The sequence below is a fragment of the Gadus morhua genome, chromosome 18 (assembly GCF_902167405.1).
Source record: "Gadus morhua chromosome 18, gadMor3.0, whole genome shotgun sequence".
NCBI classification, from domain to species: Eukaryota; Metazoa; Chordata; class Actinopteri; order Gadiformes; family Gadidae; genus Gadus; species Gadus morhua.
In genome coordinates, this window is record NC_044065.1 from 5489606 (window position 1) to 5507242 (window position 17637).

The window sequence follows — 17637 nt, forward strand, 5'->3', positions numbered from 1 at the left end:
TTTGTGTAACGTGTTTGGACAAGCGACTTCAGGTATTAGGCAAGCGAGTTTAGGTATTAGGTAAGAGAGTTTAGGCAAGCGACTTCAGGTATTAGGCAAGTGAGTTCAGGTATTAGGCAAGCGAGATTAGGCAAGCGAGTTCAGGTATTAGGCAAGCGAGTTCAGGTATTAGGCAAGCGACTTTAGGTATTAGGCAAGCGACTTTAGGTATTAGGCAAGCGACTTTAGGTATTAGGCAAGCGACTTTAGGTATTAGGCAAGCGACTTTAGGTATTAGGCAAGCGACTTTAGGTATTAGGCAAGCGACTTTAGGTATTAGGCAAGCGACTTTAGGTATTAGGCAAGCGACTTTAGGCATTAGGCAAGCGACTTTAGGCATTAGGCAAGCGACTTTAGGTATTAGGCAAGCGGTATTAGGCAAGCAAGTTCAGGTATTAGCAAGCGAGTTTAGCCAAGCAAGTGCAGGAAAGCGAGTATAGCCAAGCGAGTGCAGGCAAGCGAGTCAAGCTAAGCGAGTTTAGGTTTTATGCAAACGAGTTTAGGTAAGAGTCAAATTACTTTAGGCCTCACTTTATTTGCGGTTAAATTGCAACCTGAGATCCAGGCTCAGGTTTGCTTCCAGCCTTGTCCCTCTAGTCGCTCCCTATAAAGAGGGTTCCCAGCTAACGTGTTAGAAATACAACAGCTGGGATTACAGATGTGGAGTACAGAAATAAATGACAAAGATTGATTCAAACATTCTTCAAATAATTACTTTCTCTCCATTGAAACCCAGTCATATTTTAGGATCTCGGAGGTCCCATTGGGGTCTACCAGAAGGGGCGGACTTACAAGCTCTATAGAGTGTGCACTGTGTGTTAATGTTTGGTGTGGATTAAAGTGCTGGTGTAGCCAGGGATCCTCAGGGTTTATGGGGAGTAGGACACACTGGTGTAGTTCAGTACTGTGAAGTAAAGTGATGCAAAAAGTAGAATCAGTTTCAAGGGCAATCAAATGTCTATAAATGCAGGAACAGCCCCATCTGGTCTCAATCAGCATTTGATTTCATAGACTTAAATTAGCGAAAAAAATAGCATTTGTTTACAGCAACAGTCCTAGTGCTGGAGTACCAGGTTTCAAAAAATGTCAACACGAAGCCTCCAGGTGAATTGGAGTTACTGCCTTTAATTAACTTCTTAAGAGCACACTAGTCAGTGGAGATGTTCACAGAAAAGACTGGTCTTCAGACCTTTATAAAGATCAGGAGGGATTATATAATTGCTGTTTGATGCGTTAGGTCTGTTCAAGGAGGAAGTAAATATTTACCAGCGTTGGGTCTCTGCACCATGACACACAGCTGCCGCACATCTGGTCTCGCTTTAAGTCGCCTGAAGTAGAGGTCAACTTTATTGAACCTAAGGGGAATGGGTCACATGAAAAGGTAAGGATTAATCAAAGCTAAACATAGAAAGGATGAAAACAAGCATTGTCCAACATGGGGTTCGGCTATATTTTGATTTAAAAACATTTAGGTGTACGATCCAACCATCAAAAACAGGCTTTTCTTATCATGTTTCCAATGTGCCCCGAGTTGCTATGCCCTCACCGGCCACCAGGTGGATGACTGGATTTTGTCAGTAGAAGGAGCAAAGTAGCCATCCAGCTTGAGTACAGCAATAGTAGAGGAGCGAGTCAAAATAATGCGTTTGAGCACCTTCAGCCATTGGCTCTTGTTCAAGGACATCCCACTGATTGGCTGAAGTCAGATCTTATTCTCTAGTTTGTTATAGAATAAGCCCCTAGTATCAAAGCAACATACCCGCCAAATAAAACTAATCTTGTTGAATAAATGAAAATGTCCTCAAGATGGTCAATCCAGTATCTTACCAGTTCCTCATGGAGTCTCTAGTCTGCTGCGCTGTAGGCCTGTCCTCTGCTCCGGGTCGAGGTCCTGAGTATAAAGAACCAGTCATCAAGCTGCTTGGTGTCTTCAAACAGCTGGAGGTTTGACCGCCTACACCATGAGGACGCTGTGGATACGGTATGGGACCATTTATCAGAGGATCTGAACTGCAGAACTTTAATCACATCAGCTGTAGATTTATTTACCTTCTCCGGAAAGGTGAGGGAGGGGTGGGGGGGGTTTGTCAGCCCTTGAGCAGTAGGGCTGTAACGATACACAAATTCACGATTCGGTTTGTGTCACGATTTTTGACCCACGGTTCGATACATCCCACGATTCTTTTAAATTTAAAAAGCATTTTATTTAAACACTTAAATACCAATTATCTTAATGTAACATTTAATAACAAATAATTTGGAACACTGAACAGATTTGAACCGAAAGAATGCTATTAAAGTAAGCAGTGATCTTCATCCCCAGTGACTCCTTCAATCCCGCTGGAGCAAACACTCAGTTACCATTTGGAGATAACCCAGCTACCCTAGTGTACTCACTACTAAGTGATACAACCCAGTTCAGTGTTTCCCCCAGACGGTGTCTTAGTCAAGGTGGTGGTGGTAGGGGGGGGGTTTCAGTGTGCAATAATACATACAACCGCCTTTTCAATTCCATTCAAAAAGCTTTATGGCACGACTATTGTTTTAATACAGTATAACAGACAAATTATTTATCTATATTTTTTGTACTTGAGGAAAGTTTAGTCTTGCAAGTTTAGTTGCACTTTGTTATTGCATAATTATTTTTTATACATACATTTTCTACATTGGTAGTCAAGGCGGGGCCCTACTGTTGTTAAGACGGCCTTAACCATACAGTGCTGGGGGAAACACTGCAGTTAGAGTTAAACATTAGAGTTTAGTCCCCAAATGGCGATACCACCAGTTCATGGCTGCGCTCTTTGATTTTCTCGTTGATCAGATTGACCTGGAGAAAGAGCTTACCTTCCATGGATGAGGAGCTGGTTAGTCTAAACACGAGCCGCCTCCGGACCTCCACCGCCGGATCCCCCAGCCGTCCTCCACCGCCGGGACCGTCTCCTCCAGGACCTCCACCGGGCCAACCGCCTGGACCTCCGCAACGTCGCCTCATTTCTTCTGAAATGAGACACGCGTTCTATTTGCACCCCGGACATTCTTCCCCGTTCATGATGCACTGGAGAAGAGTTTAGCTTAACTGGATGAGGAGCCGCCACATCCGGGCCCTCCAGGATGCCGCCTCCGGGCCCTCCAGGACGCCGCCTCCGGGCCCTCCAGGACGCCGCCGCCGGGCCCTCCAGGCCAGCCGCCGCCGGGCCCTCCAGGCCAGCCGCCGCCGGGCCCTCCAGGCCAGCCGCCGCCGGGCCCTCCAGGCCAGCCGCCGCCGGGCCCTCCAGGCCAGCCGCCGCCGGGCCGGCCGCCTCCAGGCCCTTCTGAAACACGAGACACAAGTTCCAGTTGCACACTAAAACATTTCTCCCCTTTCAGGATGCACTGAAGAAGTGTTTAACTTTACTGGATGAGGAGCCGCCACCTGGCTCTCCATGCCGCCCCTTCCAGGTTGGACGCCTCCAGGACCTCCAGGCCACCGCCGCCTCCAGGCCGGCCTCCGCCACCCGGACCTCTGCCTCCAGGACCTCCGCCTCCAGGACCTCCGCCTCAGTCCTTCGGAAAGGCGAATGACACGTTCCATTTGCACACTGCACATTTCTCCCCGTTCATGATGCAGATAATCAACTCCTCTGCTTTAGCTCCCACAGATGCCATGCTTTGCAGCCTTGAGTGAGACATTATTTAACCCAACAGCCAGCCACACACCTAGCCTACATCCTGGAGCTGGTCCTAGTGGCTGAGAATGCATCTGACATTTTTCAGACCACTTCAGAGTTGCTGTGGCTGCATGTCAAAGGTTAAATTCTAAACAATTCACCAAGCCTAGAAGAAATGTGCAGTTATGCAGTTCCATGTCTCACCGTTCTGCATCCCTTGGGCTGCACGGCTACCGGCCTTCCCTCGATCTGCAGCGAGCGCCTCCAGACGACCGCCACGGACCTCCAGACGACCGCCTCCATCACCTCTACTGAAACAAGACAATCTATTTAAACACTGGAGATTTTTTCTACTCTCCAACTCAGATGTCAATAGCTTATCTTCTCCGTTACTGTGCGTTCTTGAGAAGTATCATTTCCTATAAACTCCCAAACCCAGCCACACACACATCTAATCTTCACCCGGACACTAGTCCTAGTGGCAGAGAACAGTTAGCTAACAAGCCTATCACAACCAATGGCTGAATTCCAGTTTTATTCTGAACCGTTTGACCACGTCAAGGAGGAGTTTATAGGATGTGCAGCTCCACGGCTCACCCGTCTGTTCCTGTAGGACTGAACGGCTCCTGGGCACCATCCACCTGCAGCTCCCAGCTCCAGACCCGCTCTGTTGAAGCCTCTGGGAGTACAATCCACTCCTGAACAAAAACAAACCACTGTTCATAAATCATTTGGGACTCTGCAATCCTTGGAAATATTATGAAGCATGAGCTCGAATAGAAAATGTTCAAATCCTGTATAATGATTAATTGTACAAATGTGTATCCAGTTCTATTAATTACATTTTTATTTCTATACAACATTTAATGAAAGAAATGTAAAATAGTTTTAACACGATTAGGTTAGAAAAGGAAGTCTTACCCAACAAGTCAATAAATGGTGACCATATTTTATTATTATTATTATTATTAACTATTTAGTGCTTCACTAAATTCCTATAACAAGTGGAAACGTTACTCTCCTTCATTGGGGATGTTCCTCGATATCTTCCAATGGACTTGAAAACGTGAAATCCTTCTGGATCCTCTGCGTTGAAGTGCGTTCATGTTCAATTTCCAAGGGGCGTGTCTCACGGGCGCGAATTAAAATGGGTCGATGCAATGCTATGCTATTGGATAGGCCTCGACTAATCATAGCAACGGAACGGGTGATGCAGAAATACATATTCCTCCAAATCTTTAAGAGTAGTCGTTCATTCTTTTAGTTAACATATACAGTTGTTAGTTCACTAACTTCCATCTTTGTTGTTGAAACACCTCTACATGTTACGTATTTATCCAACCTCACATTAAATAAAGGGTTGTGATTGGTCGGTCTATTTCGTACCGGGCTGAAAACTTGATATAACAGGGGAGCCTGACCATATCTTTGAAAAGTAAAATGAGGTCCGTCTGGTTCCGAAGCTATTGGTGAAATACGCAAAACGAATATTGAAATGTTAATTTTGGCATTTAATTTGCATCTACATTTTGCCAGTGAAGGAGTTTAGGTTTGCCAATCCGAGGTCTTACAGGCAGTAAACATGTTCATTAAAATACAAATGCAAAGTCCACAGAACATGCGCGAATAAAAACCACATTGCACCATCAGCGGTCAACAGCAGCAGCAAGTGTATTGAAAGTAGTAAAGAGAAGAATAGAATTGGGAGATTGGTGTGCAAGTCAGACACCGCATCTAACCCAGGACCATACTGCAGAACACAAGCAGCCAACCTTCTACCAGACCAACCAAACACATCAACAGACCCCCAGTCAGTCGGGTCAGTCAGAGGTCTCCACAGAGGGCCAAGTGGGGTTTTGGATTGAGCAAAAACAGAACCCTTTCTTCCTCCCAAACGTTTCCATCCTGGATTTTTCGTACAGGTGGAGTCGGACATGTTTCAAGTTATCCGTCGATTCCTGAGGGCAGTGAAGCATCTGCAAAAGGTGACGTCCAGCGGTCTGCCGCATTGACCACGAGATCTTTAACAGAGTGGGACCGCCTCTGTTTGTAGACAACAGTTTGTGTTCAACAGCGTGGAGGTCCTGTTGTTTCCATCAGAGTTGCTGCAGTTCTTCCATGCTGCTTCAACAGTGAGCAGAGGACACTTCCCAGTGTGGTGGTCGGTGCTGTAGCGGGCCGCCGCGTTAGTTAGTCAGTCAGTCGATCCCATCCACTCAACACAAACTTGCACTTCCATCAGCAAATCCACATTAACCTCCAGCGGTAAAACATGTACAATAGAGGGGCGAGAACAGACGATGAGGGGAGATGGGGAGTGTGTAACGTGTGCGGTGCTCAGGAAGCTTAATAAGAACCCCACGTTACTCACTGCGTGGGTCCTGGTGGCGGGGGGTCCGCGTCGGTGGCCACGATGTCCGGATTGTTGAGCTCGCGCAACCCAACGAAAAATAAACCATCAACATCAGTCACGGTGGGGGCGCTTTATGAGGAGAGGCGGGGGCGTCGCAGCTGAAATCAATTAAGAACTAATGAACTAAAGAACGTGATTGGTCTTGAGCGAGAAACTCGAGAGGAGAGACGGCATAGGCCTGCGTATTGATTAGAGCAAATAACGTTTGGTGTAATCCATTTGTATGGTACGCCGGTACGTGCTAGTGGTAAACTACAAATCTCCCAGCTTTCTTGCGGCATTTGCGGAGGCACGTCCCCTTTTGGTCGTAGAAGCTTTCCCTTTCCCTCTCATTGTAACGCATTTTTAAAACTGTAACAAACAGCTTTAAAAATGCGCTTTTTCATGGGTGGCGATGCAAGGGAATAGAACAGTGGCGTGCAGCATAGTGGAGCCCAAAGCCCAACACACACCGTAGTGACGCGCATGAACATGGAGGAACATGAAAGTCTTACTCGATAAAAAAAGAATTGACCATCAATCATATCGGCTACTTTACTATTGATTGACGTTGTAACGTCTGTGGGCATGACTTTGCTCAGTTATAAACGTTGTGTACTGGTAAACCAGCTCTAGATAAGGGGACGTGTTGCCTTCCATACAGTGGCTATACTGTACCTAGTCCCCTCCAATAGTATTGGAACAGTGAGGCCAATTCCTTTATATTTGCTGTAGACTGGAAACATTTGGGTTTGACACCAAAAGATGAATATGAGCCAGGAGATACACATTTCAGCTTTTATTTCCAGGTATTTACATCTGGATCCGATAAATAACTTAGAAGATAGCATTATTTGCAAAGGAACACCACATTTTTACGGGAGCAAAAGTATTGGAACATGTGACTGACAGGTGTTTTTTGTTGCCCAGGTGTGTCATTCAAACAATAAATAGCGCTGAATGTCTATGCTTAGTTTCAGATTTGGGTTATGCCTGTGCAGACTGCAATTATTATAGTTAGAGGTGTAACCAACATGACAACCAGAGAGCTGTCTATGGGTGAAAAATAAGCAATTGTGAAGCTGAGAGAAGATGGAAAATCCATCAGAGCCATTGCACGAATATTGGCTGGATTTTGCCAAAAAGTACAGGGACAAGCCTAAAAGATTCTGGGACAACGTTTTATGGACTGATGTGACAAAGATTAACCTTTACCAAAATGATGGAAAGGCTAAAGAAAGGATCTGCTCATGACCCCAAACATACAAGCTCATCTGTGAAACACGGTGGAGGCAATGTCATGGCTTGGGCTTGCATGGCTTCTTCTGGGACGGGCTCATTAATCTTCATTGATGATGTAACACAGGATGGCAACAGCAAAATGAACTCAAAAGTCTACAGGAACATTTTGTCAGCCAATCTAAAGAAAAATGCAGCCCAACTGATTGGAAGAGCATTCTTCATGCAACAAGATAATGATCCAAAACACACTGCAAACACAACAAAGGAGTTCATCAGGGGCAAGAAGTGGAAGGTTTTAGACTGGCCAAGTCAATCTCCAGACTTAAACCCTATAGAGCATGCATTTTACCTGCTAAAGAGGAGACTGAAGGGAGTAACCCCCCAAAACAAACAACAACTGAAAGGGGCTGCGGTGAAAGCCTGGAAAAGCATCACAAAAGAAGAATGCACAAGTTTGGTGATGTCAATGGGTCACAGGCTTGATGCAGTTATTGCAAGCAAAGGATTTGCAACAAAATATTAAGTCTTATTTACTTTAATTTATTTTAAATCCATCTGTTCCAATACTTTTGCTCACATAAAAATTTGGTGTTCCTTTACAAATAATGCTGTCTTCTAAGTTATTTATCGGATCCAAATGTAAATACCTGGAAATAAAAGCTGAGATGTGTATCTCTTGTCTCATATTAATCTTTTGGTGTCAAACCCAAATGTTTCCAGTCTACAGCAAATATAAAGGAATTGGCCTCACTGTTCCAATTCTATTGGAGGGGACTGTATGTGCTTCTCATACATAAAAGCAAAAGGATAGTAGGTGATAGGTATCAAGGATATAAGGGCATGCAAACTTGAAACTGATCCTACTAAGTTCTGTTTAGTTCTGACTGGATTTTATCGGATAAAAAAACCCAGCTGTTAGATTCCCAACAGGCTGTTTCCTACGGGAACACGCCTGAGCGTCATCACTGGCGAGCCGTCTCGTTGTGCGTGAACGCGGAAGTTGTGTGACAGCTGAGACGTCAGGGACCTGCGTGTCCTTTGGGGCGGGGCCAGGAGTTAGGGGAGGAGCCAGGGGTTAGGGGAGGTAGATGTTATATTGAGAGGGAGAGGGAGAGGGATGTTATATTGAGGAAACGAAACCTAAGGTTAAGAGAAACATTAGTCACTCGACGTGCAAGCAGTTCTCACTTTCAGGAGTATAATCAAACATTAACTACAACAAGGTGAGTAAAATAGCACAACTTTGATAGAAGTTAAAACCTTTCTTCCCCTTATGTAATAATACCAATAATGGAAATGCTCAATACATAAAAGTTGTTATCTGTCTAGGAATGGCCTCTCCTACTTCCTGGTCTGAGGAGAACTTTTCATGTCCCATCTGTCTGGATGTGTTCAGCAGCCCAATTTTTACACCATGTGGACACAACTTCTGCAGAACCTGTATCACAAAGTTCTGGGATGAACAAGCCCAGTACAAATGTCCAGTTTGCAACGAGCTCTTCCACACTAGACCTGTTTTGAGGGTCAATATCCTCGTATCAGAGATGGCTGCTCAGTTTAAAACATCTGTTCGAGTAAAAGAGCAGCCTTGTGTTGAACCAGGAGAAGTTCCCTGTGACGTCTGTACTGGGACCCAGCTGAAGGCCGTGAAGTCCTGCCTAGTGTGTCTTATCTCTTACTGCCAAACCCACCTGGAGCCACATCAGAGAGTCGCAGGCCTGAAGAAACATCAGCTGGTCGAGCCTTTGGACCATCTGGAAGAAAGGATGTGTAAGAAACATGACCGACTTCTGGAGCTCTTCTGCAGGACTGAACAGGTGTTTGTGTGTCAGTTCTGCACAGAGGGTGACCACAGATCCCATCCTGTTGTACCTCTCAAGGAGGAATGTGAAGTGAAGATGGCCCAGCTGGGAAACATAGAGTCTGAAGTTCTGCAGATTATCCAGGAGAGAAATCGAAAGATTAATGAGATCAAAGACACAATAAAATTGAGCAAAAAAGACGCAGACAGAGAGATTGCCGATGGTTTGCAGGTCCTCAACGCTCTGATGTGCTGCATTGAAAAGTGGCAGGAAGATTTCAACCAAACGGTTCAAGAGAAAATGAAATCCACAGAGAAACAAGCTGAAGACCTGATCAAAGAGCTGGAGCAGGAAATCGAGGATCTGACCAATAGAAGCTCAGAGTTGAAGCTGCTCCCACAAACTAAAGACCACCTCAACTTCCTCCAGGCCTTCAGATCCCTGAAGGATCCTCCACCCACCAGGGACTGGACCACGGTGGAGGTCCGTCCTCAGTCATACGTAGGGACTTTGAGGGGATCCCTGGATCAGCTGGAGGAGACACTGAACACGGAGATGAAGAAGCTGCGGGAAGTTGTTGAACTGAAAAGGGTCCAGCAGTATGAAGTAGTTGTGACTCTGGATCCTGATACAGCTCATCCCTGTCTCACCCTGTCTGACGATGGGAAACAAGTAAATTATGGAGGTTTAGTGAATCAACTCCCAGACAACCCTAAGAGATTTACATATTTTGCAGGTGTTCTCTCGAGGCAGAGCTTCTCCTCAGGGAGATTTTATTTTGAGGTCCAGGTTAAAGATACGTCTGTATGGTATTTAGGAGTGGCCAGAGAGTCCATCAACAGAAAAGCAAACATTGCATTGACCCCAAAAAATGGCTACTGGATGATATTATTCCACAAGGACTTGTTTTTATTTCATGATGACCCTGTTGTCCTTCTCCCTCTGAGAGCTGAGCTCCAGAAGGTGGGGGTGTTTGTCGATTGTGATGAGGGTCTGGTCTCCTTCTATGATGTGGAAGCCAAGGTTCATATCTACTCTGCTACTGGCTGCACCTTCAGTGAGCCTCTCTATCCATTCCTCTGTCCAATTGCCATCTGTGCCCCCCTGATCATCTCACCTGTCAATCAAACAGACTAAGACACTGTTTGATATTAAACAATCAAGAACTAAGGATATTTCCTGAATAATCTGCTATTTTAGATCTGAGAGAACTGCATTAATGTTGTACTGTTGTCATTAATCAAGTATGAAAATAACCCTGACTATTTTAAATATAGCCCATTGTAAATTATTATATTCCACTATATTCTTTAATGTGTGTTGTCACCGTATATATTTTTAATATAATATTGTCAACTGTTTCAGTTATGTAGAACAACTTTGGAGGATACCGATTTTAACATAATAATATTTACATTACTATAAGTTGTATAGTTGATATATTTTGGAATCATGAATAAATACCCAATTCAATCGTTTTTCACTTTTCTGGAAAAGGTACATTATGTTTCTGCACATTACATAGAACCTAGATGTTTTTAGCCAAACAAAAGGGATATTTGAAGAACTTTAATTTAGGTAGCCCAGATTGTAAAGAACACACACACACACACACACACACACACACACACACACACACACACACACACACACACACACACACACACACACACACACACACACACACACACACACGTGTGTCATGGGCAGTTTCTGTCCTTCAATGAACCTCTCAGACGGACCTGCTCTCCCTCCAGCTGGTCTCCGCTCACTCTGAGACAACGTAATTTGAAAAGCCAGCTTTGTTGCATGTGAAGGTACATAGAATAATACACAGAGTCGGGCTGTGTCTCTTAGTAACACGTATTAACGAGTCGGCATAACTGGACTGACACGTGTTGACCAACCGAGTCCATGACCTTAGCGCTGCCTTTGATACTGTGGATCATAACACTCTTCTGACCCGCCTTGAACAGTGGGTTGGTATTAAAGGCACAGCCCTCGATTGGTTCATCTCCTATCTGAAACATAGGACTTTCTCAGTATCCATCAGTCAGTTCTTTTCATCCACTGCTCCTGTCTCCTATGGGGTCCCACAAGGGTCCATCCTTGGACCAGTCCTTTTCGGCCTGTACATGCTCCCGCTAGGGAACATTATCAGGAAACATAACATCTCATTCCACCTCTACGCAGACGACTCTCAGCTGTATCTTCCACTGAAGTCTAAGGACTCTTTACAACCTCTCCTGGACTGTCTGGATGATATTAAAGGCTGGATGGCAACTAACTTCCTTCAGTTAAACAGCAATAAGACAGAAGTCATGATCTTTGGCCCTCCTAAATCAAAACACACTCTTGTCAGCAACCTAGATAACCTTGAACCTTTTGTCAAGTCCCATGCTAGAAACCTTGGTGTCATCCTTGATTCAGAGCTTTGTCTTGACAAGCAAATTTGTGCTGCTGTCAAAAACTGTTTTTACCAGTTACGCGTAATTGCCAAAATCAAACCTTTCCTGTCTCCTAAAGACCTTGAAAAAATCATCCATGCCTTCATTACATCACGGCTGGACTATTGTAATTCCTTATACATAGGCCTACCCCAGTCCCTACTAAACCGCCTTCAGATGGCCCAAAATGCAGCTGCAAGACTGCTGACGGGCACTAAAAAACATGACCACATCACACCAGTTCTTGCCTCCTTGCATTGGCTTCCTGTTAATTTTAGAATTCAGTTCAAGGTTTTACTGATTGTTTTTAAAGCTCTTAATGGACAGGCCCCTAGTTACATTTCTGACCTTATCCATCCACACCAAGCCCCCAGGTCCCTCAGATCATCTGGCAATGCTCTCCTCCATGTGCCTCGGTCAAGGCTCAAGCGAAAAGGTGACAGAGCCTTTGCAGTTGCAGCGCCACGGCTGTGGAACCAATTGCCCCTGGACATTAAAAAAGCTCCGTCCATCCTTGTTTTTAAGTCTAGGCTCAAAACTCACCTTTTCACTCTATCCTTCCCAGCTTCCTAACCCTCCGGCTGTTGCTCCATCTGTAACTCTGTATATGTCTCTTGTTGTCATTGCCGTCTCTGTTCCTGTTGTCATTGTTTCTGTTGATCTGTCTGCCTACTGTTGCTCGTCTCATATTGTAATTATTTGTTTACTTATTTTTATTTTATTTTATTTTATTTATATCACTATTATGTACAGCACTTTGGTCAGTGAAAGCTGTGTGAAATGTGCTTTATAAATAAATTTTACTTACTTACTTACTTACTTACATACACACACAAGCCCACCAGAGGTACAACATCTCCCTTCCTTTAGTATAACGCAATACCAAACAATAACATGGAGAGTATTAGACATTAGAACATTGGTGCTCATATACACACATCGAAATAGTGCAATAGAAATAGTTTATCAAGACGAGACAGTAAGTCAACATCAACCAGGACTTTTGCAGAACTATAACCATAAAATAGTAGTATCAAGGCATACACAAAACAATAGAATAAGAACATTCGAAGTGACCGTCTTTTTTTTTGAGAAACAATAGTTCACTGTCCCGTGTGTGTGTGTGTGTGTGTGTGTGTGTGTGTGTGTGTGTGTGTGTGTGTGTGTGTGTGTGTGTGTGTGTGTGTGTGTGTGTGTGTGTGTGTGTGTGTGTGTGTGTGTGTGTGTGTGTGTGTGTGTGTGTGTGTGTCAGTCTCAGCTCAGTGAATGACCTAAAGGTCAAGTCTGTCTGGAGGCTTAATATGCCTCCCGCTCCGGGAGAAGGCCCGGCCCTGTAACGCACGGCATGGTGTGGACACAGCCCGTGGGGGTGATGGCGGTGACCTCGGGCCGACGACCTTGGAGACGTGGCAGGGCCGCTGACGACTTCCTCCACATTGCCCCCGCCCGCCTGGCCCCCGTCAGCCGCACCCGCGTCCACAGGCTGCTCAGGTGGCCGTTCTTCGCAGAGCTGCTGGCTGTGGGGGGGGCCACCTCTGCTGGTCAGAGATCGACCCCGTTGCGACGATACGCGGTTCCCTCCACGTTGACGAAATAGGCCCACCTACTGCAAGCATACACCTCTCCTCCGTCGGCCCGTCCTGTCACCTGGGAGCGGTTTTCATCCTGATGGGCTGGCTGACGTTCACCTCCGGCAGATCCCTCGCAGATCTGTCGTAAGTCAGCTTCGCTGCCCGACGCTTCACTCTCAGCTTGTCTGTAACCCCAATGATGACCTGAGATCCTAGCAGCTGGTAGGCCACAGGGAGAAGCTACGCAAGGCATCAGTCAGCCTCCGTGACATCAGTCGCAGTGCTGGGCTGTAGCGCATGCCCTCAGTGGGCGTGTTCCTCCAGTGTAGAAAAGCCTTCCAGGGGTCCTCGTCGGTTCGGTCTGCTTTTCTGCATAGGCTCTTCCTAATCTTCACTGCAGACTCTGCCTTGCCGTTAGCCTTTGGGTGTCTCGGGAGGACATGACATGTTCGAAGCCCCACTCCCTCGCAAACGCCCGCCACTGTGCTATTGCCTAGCGTTGCCGCCCCTGAAAAAGCGCATTTTTTAAGCTGTTTGGTACATCCCGGCTTGATACAAGGTCCTATACATATGGAGATTGTTGATGCACTAGGTTAATAATTCCACAATGAAAGAATATTGAGCACTGACAGTAAATAAAGTGTGTAAAGTGACTGAACAACGTGCCCGACAGTACATAAAGTAACTATGAATTAATGTGACCATCATGTAAGCCCAAACTGTGGATCATGGGTATCAGGGCCATATATGCAGTCATAAAACAACTGATTTAACGTTATGAAAAATGGATCTTAAAACATACAGGGGCTGGGGGCCTCTGCCGGACCAGGCTCGACCTCAGTCCACATCTGCGCCTGCATTGATTCTGAAGGTGATGGGTCAGCATCCACCGCTCAGCAGACCCGGGACTCAACCGACCCGTGACCCAACAGACCCGGGACCAAACAGACCCGGGACCCAACAGACCCGGGACTCAACAGACCCGGGACTCAACAGACCCGGGACTCAACAGACCCGGGACTCAACAGACCCGGGACTCAACAGACCCGGGACTCAGCAAAGACCCAGGACGCCGTAGACCCAGGAAGCGGCAGAGACCCAGGACGAAGCACAGACTGAGGACAGGACGCAGCAGACCACATACTGACAGATACGCGCTTATATGTGGATGTCACCCAACCAATCCGTGGGGTTTCCGAGCTATACACGCAGGCCTGTTCCGACACGAGTCAGTCTAGACCTTCGTCCCTTCCCGCGAGTATAGACCAGATAGAGTTCAGCCCTACGTCCCTTCCCGCGAGTATAGACCAGATAGAGTCTAGACCTCCGTCCCTTCCCGCGAGTAGACCAGATGGTTCACGCTGAAGTGGTTCCCGAGGCCCGCCGTGGCCTGCGCCATCGGCGCGTAATAGTTCATCCGGTTGGAGGCGCCGTGCGTGTGGTCAGAGTTCAGCACTGGGGAGCCCAGGGTGGGCGAGTACGAGCCGAGGCCGGACGTCTGCGACCCCATGTCCCCAAGGTGGCCCGACCCAAAGTCCCTCATGCTGCCCCTGATGGCGCCGCTGAGGTGGTTGTTGCTGCCGCTGCCCGTGAGCACCGAGGTCATGTTGGACACGAAGCTGTTGAAGCAGGGGCTGTGGTCCAGGGACGGGGACGGAGAGGACTTGGACTCCTGGGAGCTGGGGGAGTCCTGCAGGCTGGGTGGAGAGGAGGAGGAGCTGAGGAGGCTGGAGGTGTCCGAGACGGAGATTTTTAGCACCGCGTCCTCCTCCGACTTCACCGCAGCGGCTGCGTTCTCTCCGCTCGCGTCGTTCCTCCTCTTCCTCTTCCTCCTGAAGTTCCCGTTGTCGAACATCTTCTCACAGTTGGGATCAAGAGTCCAGTAATTTCCTTTGCCTTTAAAAACAAATGAATGACAGAGAACGTTAGTAATTATTCCATCGCGTCACCTTTTGGGTCATGAACAGTGGGAACATTGGGAATAGATTATAGGCCTATAAATAGATTCTGGTGTTCAACTCGGTGCATGAACACTAGATTATCGATGACAGATTATAGATTGCATTGTTTTAAGACGTACCGGGGTCATCCTCGTCACGTGCCACCTTCTTGAAGCAGTCGTTGAGTGACAGGTTGTGTCTGATCGAGTTCTGCCAGCCCGCCTTGCTCTTCTTGTAGAACGGGAAGTTCTCCGCCACGTACTGGTAGATCTGACTCAGGGTCAGCTTCTTCTCCTGCGCGTTCTGGATGGCCATGGCGATGAGCGCCGAGTAGGAGTAGGGCGGCCGCACCATCCGGAACAGCTCCTGCTGGCTGGACACCGACAGCCAGCCCAGGTCCGCCCCTCCGAAGCTGGTGGGAGGCGGCGGGAGGAACGGCCGCTGGCCGGCGCCGTGGTACCCGGGCTGGAGGTAGGACGAGGCGGCCCCGGGGCCCCCGGACAGGTAGGGGGAGGCCGGGGTGATGCCGGACCCGTTGAGCCACAGGTAGGGGTTGGAGGCCGGTGCGCTGTAGTCCCCAAGCCCGTAGCCGCCGGGCGGGTGGTGCGCCGGGGGCCTCTGGGCGGCGTGGTGGTGATGGTGGTGGTGGTGGAGGTTCTGGTGGTGGAGGTTCTGCTGGTACATGCCCAGGTTGTCACAGTACACGGCCATGTCCAGGAGCTCCTGTGCGCTGTGCTGCTGCTGGATAGGGGGGCTGCTGGGCCGCGGGTTCGATGGCTGATGTCCAAACGTGCTGTTCATAGTCCTGATCAGCGATGCGTCACGACGTCAGGCATGGACGAGTGGAGAGGTGATCCCCAGACGTAGACTTCCTGCGTTGCTGTTGTTGCTGTGGGACTGGAGCGGTGATCCCTGAGGGAGGAGTATTTATGGAGCACGGCCCAGCCCTCTCTACAGGTAGCCCGCTGGGACGGAGCCCACTCCTAGGGGGAGGGCGGGTCCCACCCTTTCAGCCCGGCGGACTGTCTGCTCTGGAGATCTGCCTTTCAATGAGCCACACCGAAACCGCGTCCTGGCTGAGCGCTCATCTGAGGTTCTTCTGAAGAGTTCAGATATTTTGTCAAGAATGACGAAAGTTATTGAGTCACACTAAACGTATCTAGTAAAGACTAAATAACCCCCCCGAAAATATAAAAAATATCGATTTAAAAGAAAATAGGAACTTGAATCAACGTTAAATTAATGTTAAATTAAAAAGAAAATAGGAACTTTAATCAACGGATTTTGAGCATTAACTTCAAAGACTTGCTAAACTTCCTTGAAGGTTTTGCTTAAGATTCCACCGTGCCTTGAGGCCCTATAACCTTCATCATCATGATAATATTATTATTATTATTATTATTATGTTTGGTAAAAGGCTTCTGACGGAACGAAACCACCGCTGGCCTCTGAAACTGCTATTAGTGAGGCCTTGACTGAGGAGCAACGCACCGCTGGGCCCACTGGCTTTATGGTAACAGTCAGGAGAAAGGAGCCTATATTATCTATCACATTATATGAGGATAAATAATGACGACATCCTGTTGCCTCTGTGCCGTCGACCCGGGCTGGGCTCTGGGTCAACGCCCTGAAAAGGAGGAGGCTGGGTGTGTCTCTCTCCCTCTTCTTCCTCCCCTCTCTAGTCTCCCTCCTCTTCCTCCTCTCTCTAGTCTCCCTCCTCTCCTTCCTCTTCCTCCCCTCTCTAGTCTTCCTCCTCTCCCTCCTCTCTCTGACCTTGGTGACCTGTGTGTCATGATGCTGAACTAAAGAAAGCCTTTTGATGTTTAACGACACAATTTAAACAACACAACAACTTCCTTATAGAGAATAATTTCAGCCATTCTTCTTAGAAGCTATACTTTACCCTACCGCGTCTCACGGCTTTGTTCAAATATTTAAGATTTATTCAGGTCTGATGCCTAACAATAAATTGAAACCTCTTTAACTAACAGGCCCCTCTTTAATGTAAGGGCATTTGTTTAAATGATGTCTGAATAGAATCAACTTCGGACTCAATAAACCCAGCTCGAGATTTATAAATAGAACCAAACATCATAAACCTTCCATCCCCTGGTGAAAGGTGTACTGTATCTCCAAGTAATCCCAGACGCACTAGTGGTCCTAAATCCCACCTGTTGAGGGGGACTCGACCTCCGTTTACCATTCTGAGGACATCTTCTGTAAAGTGTGTGGATTCGATGGGCATAAAAAAAAATAAAAAATAAAAAGGCTATATAAAATAAAATAAAATAGGGTATATTAAATAAAATAAATAAAAATCCTGGAGAGAGAAGTGTGGGACCTGCCTAAAATAGACTATATATGCGTCTTATTGGTGGTTGTTGAAGAGTAACGGTACATTTATCTCTAATGCACAGCGCGGCAAAATGTTAAATTGAGGGTCAAATGGGGCAAATTACCCTTCTCCCATCCGTTTAACCACCGATGCTATCTACGTCTGGTGCCGTAAGCAAGCGGTTACATTTAATTAGTTAAGTGATAAAACTAAAAGGGCGGG

General features: G+C 46.9%; 3 protein-coding genes across 3 annotated transcripts; 1 reads left to right on the plus strand and 2 right to left on the minus strand.

Moving 5' to 3' along the window:
• Positions 1-1884: 1884 nt before the first annotated feature.
• Positions 1885-6471, minus strand: LOC115531584 (single-stranded DNA-binding protein 2-like). The gene is made up of 6 exons (XM_030340936.1): positions 6058-6471; positions 4284-4384; positions 3872-3997; positions 3434-3583; positions 3293-3350; positions 1885-1993 (listed from the first exon to the last, which is right to left on the minus strand). Exons 2-6 carry the CDS (start codon positions 4321-4323, stop codon positions 1885-1887), a joined length of 483 nt encoding a protein of 160 aa, XP_030196796.1. The 5' UTR covers positions 4324-4384; positions 6058-6471.
• Positions 6472-8417: 1946 nt separating this feature from the next.
• LOC115530867 (E3 ubiquitin-protein ligase TRIM39-like) lies at positions 8418-10600 on the plus strand. The gene is made up of 2 exons (XM_030339676.1): positions 8418-8543; positions 8650-10600. The coding sequence occupies exon 2, from the start codon at positions 8652-8654 to the stop codon at positions 10257-10259; it is 1608 nt and encodes a 535-aa protein (XP_030195536.1). The 5' UTR covers positions 8418-8543; positions 8650-8651; the 3' UTR covers positions 10260-10600.
• A 3567-nt stretch (positions 10601-14167) lies between these two features.
• Positions 14168-16012, minus strand: LOC115530868 (forkhead box protein I1c). Its single transcript, XM_030339677.1, has 2 exons — positions 15221-16012; positions 14168-15036 (listed from the first exon to the last, which is right to left on the minus strand). Exons 1-2 carry the CDS (start codon positions 15879-15881, stop codon positions 14459-14461), a joined length of 1239 nt encoding a protein of 412 aa, XP_030195537.1. The 5' UTR covers positions 15882-16012; the 3' UTR covers positions 14168-14458.
• Positions 16013-17637: the final 1625 nt, after the last annotated feature.

Bases quoted from the DNA above. Each gene is read 5' to 3' on its own strand.
- LOC115531584 (XM_030340936.1), bottom strand. From the start codon at position 4,323: ATGGTGCCCAGGAGCCGTTCAGTCCTACAGGAACAGACGG. The intron at 3,998-4,283 runs GTGAGCCGTGGA...GTCTTGTTTCAG, and splicing joins AGTCCTACAGGAACAGACGG to TAGAGGTGATGGAGGCGGTC. The intron at 1,994-3,292 runs GCCTGGAGGGCC...CTCATGGTGTAG, and splicing joins GGAGGGCCCGGCGGCGGCTG to GCGGTCAAACCTCCAGCTGT.
- LOC115530867 (XM_030339676.1), top strand. From the start codon at position 8,652: ATGGCCTCTCCTACTTCCTGGTCTGAGGAGAACTTTTCATGTCCCATC.
- LOC115530868 (XM_030339677.1), bottom strand. From the start codon at position 15,881: ATGAACAGCACGTTTGGACATCAGCCATCGAACCCGCGGCCCAGCAGC. The intron at 15,037-15,220 runs GTACGTCTTAAA...TTGTTTTTAAAG, and splicing joins ACGTGACGAGGATGACCCCG to GCAAAGGAAATTACTGGACT.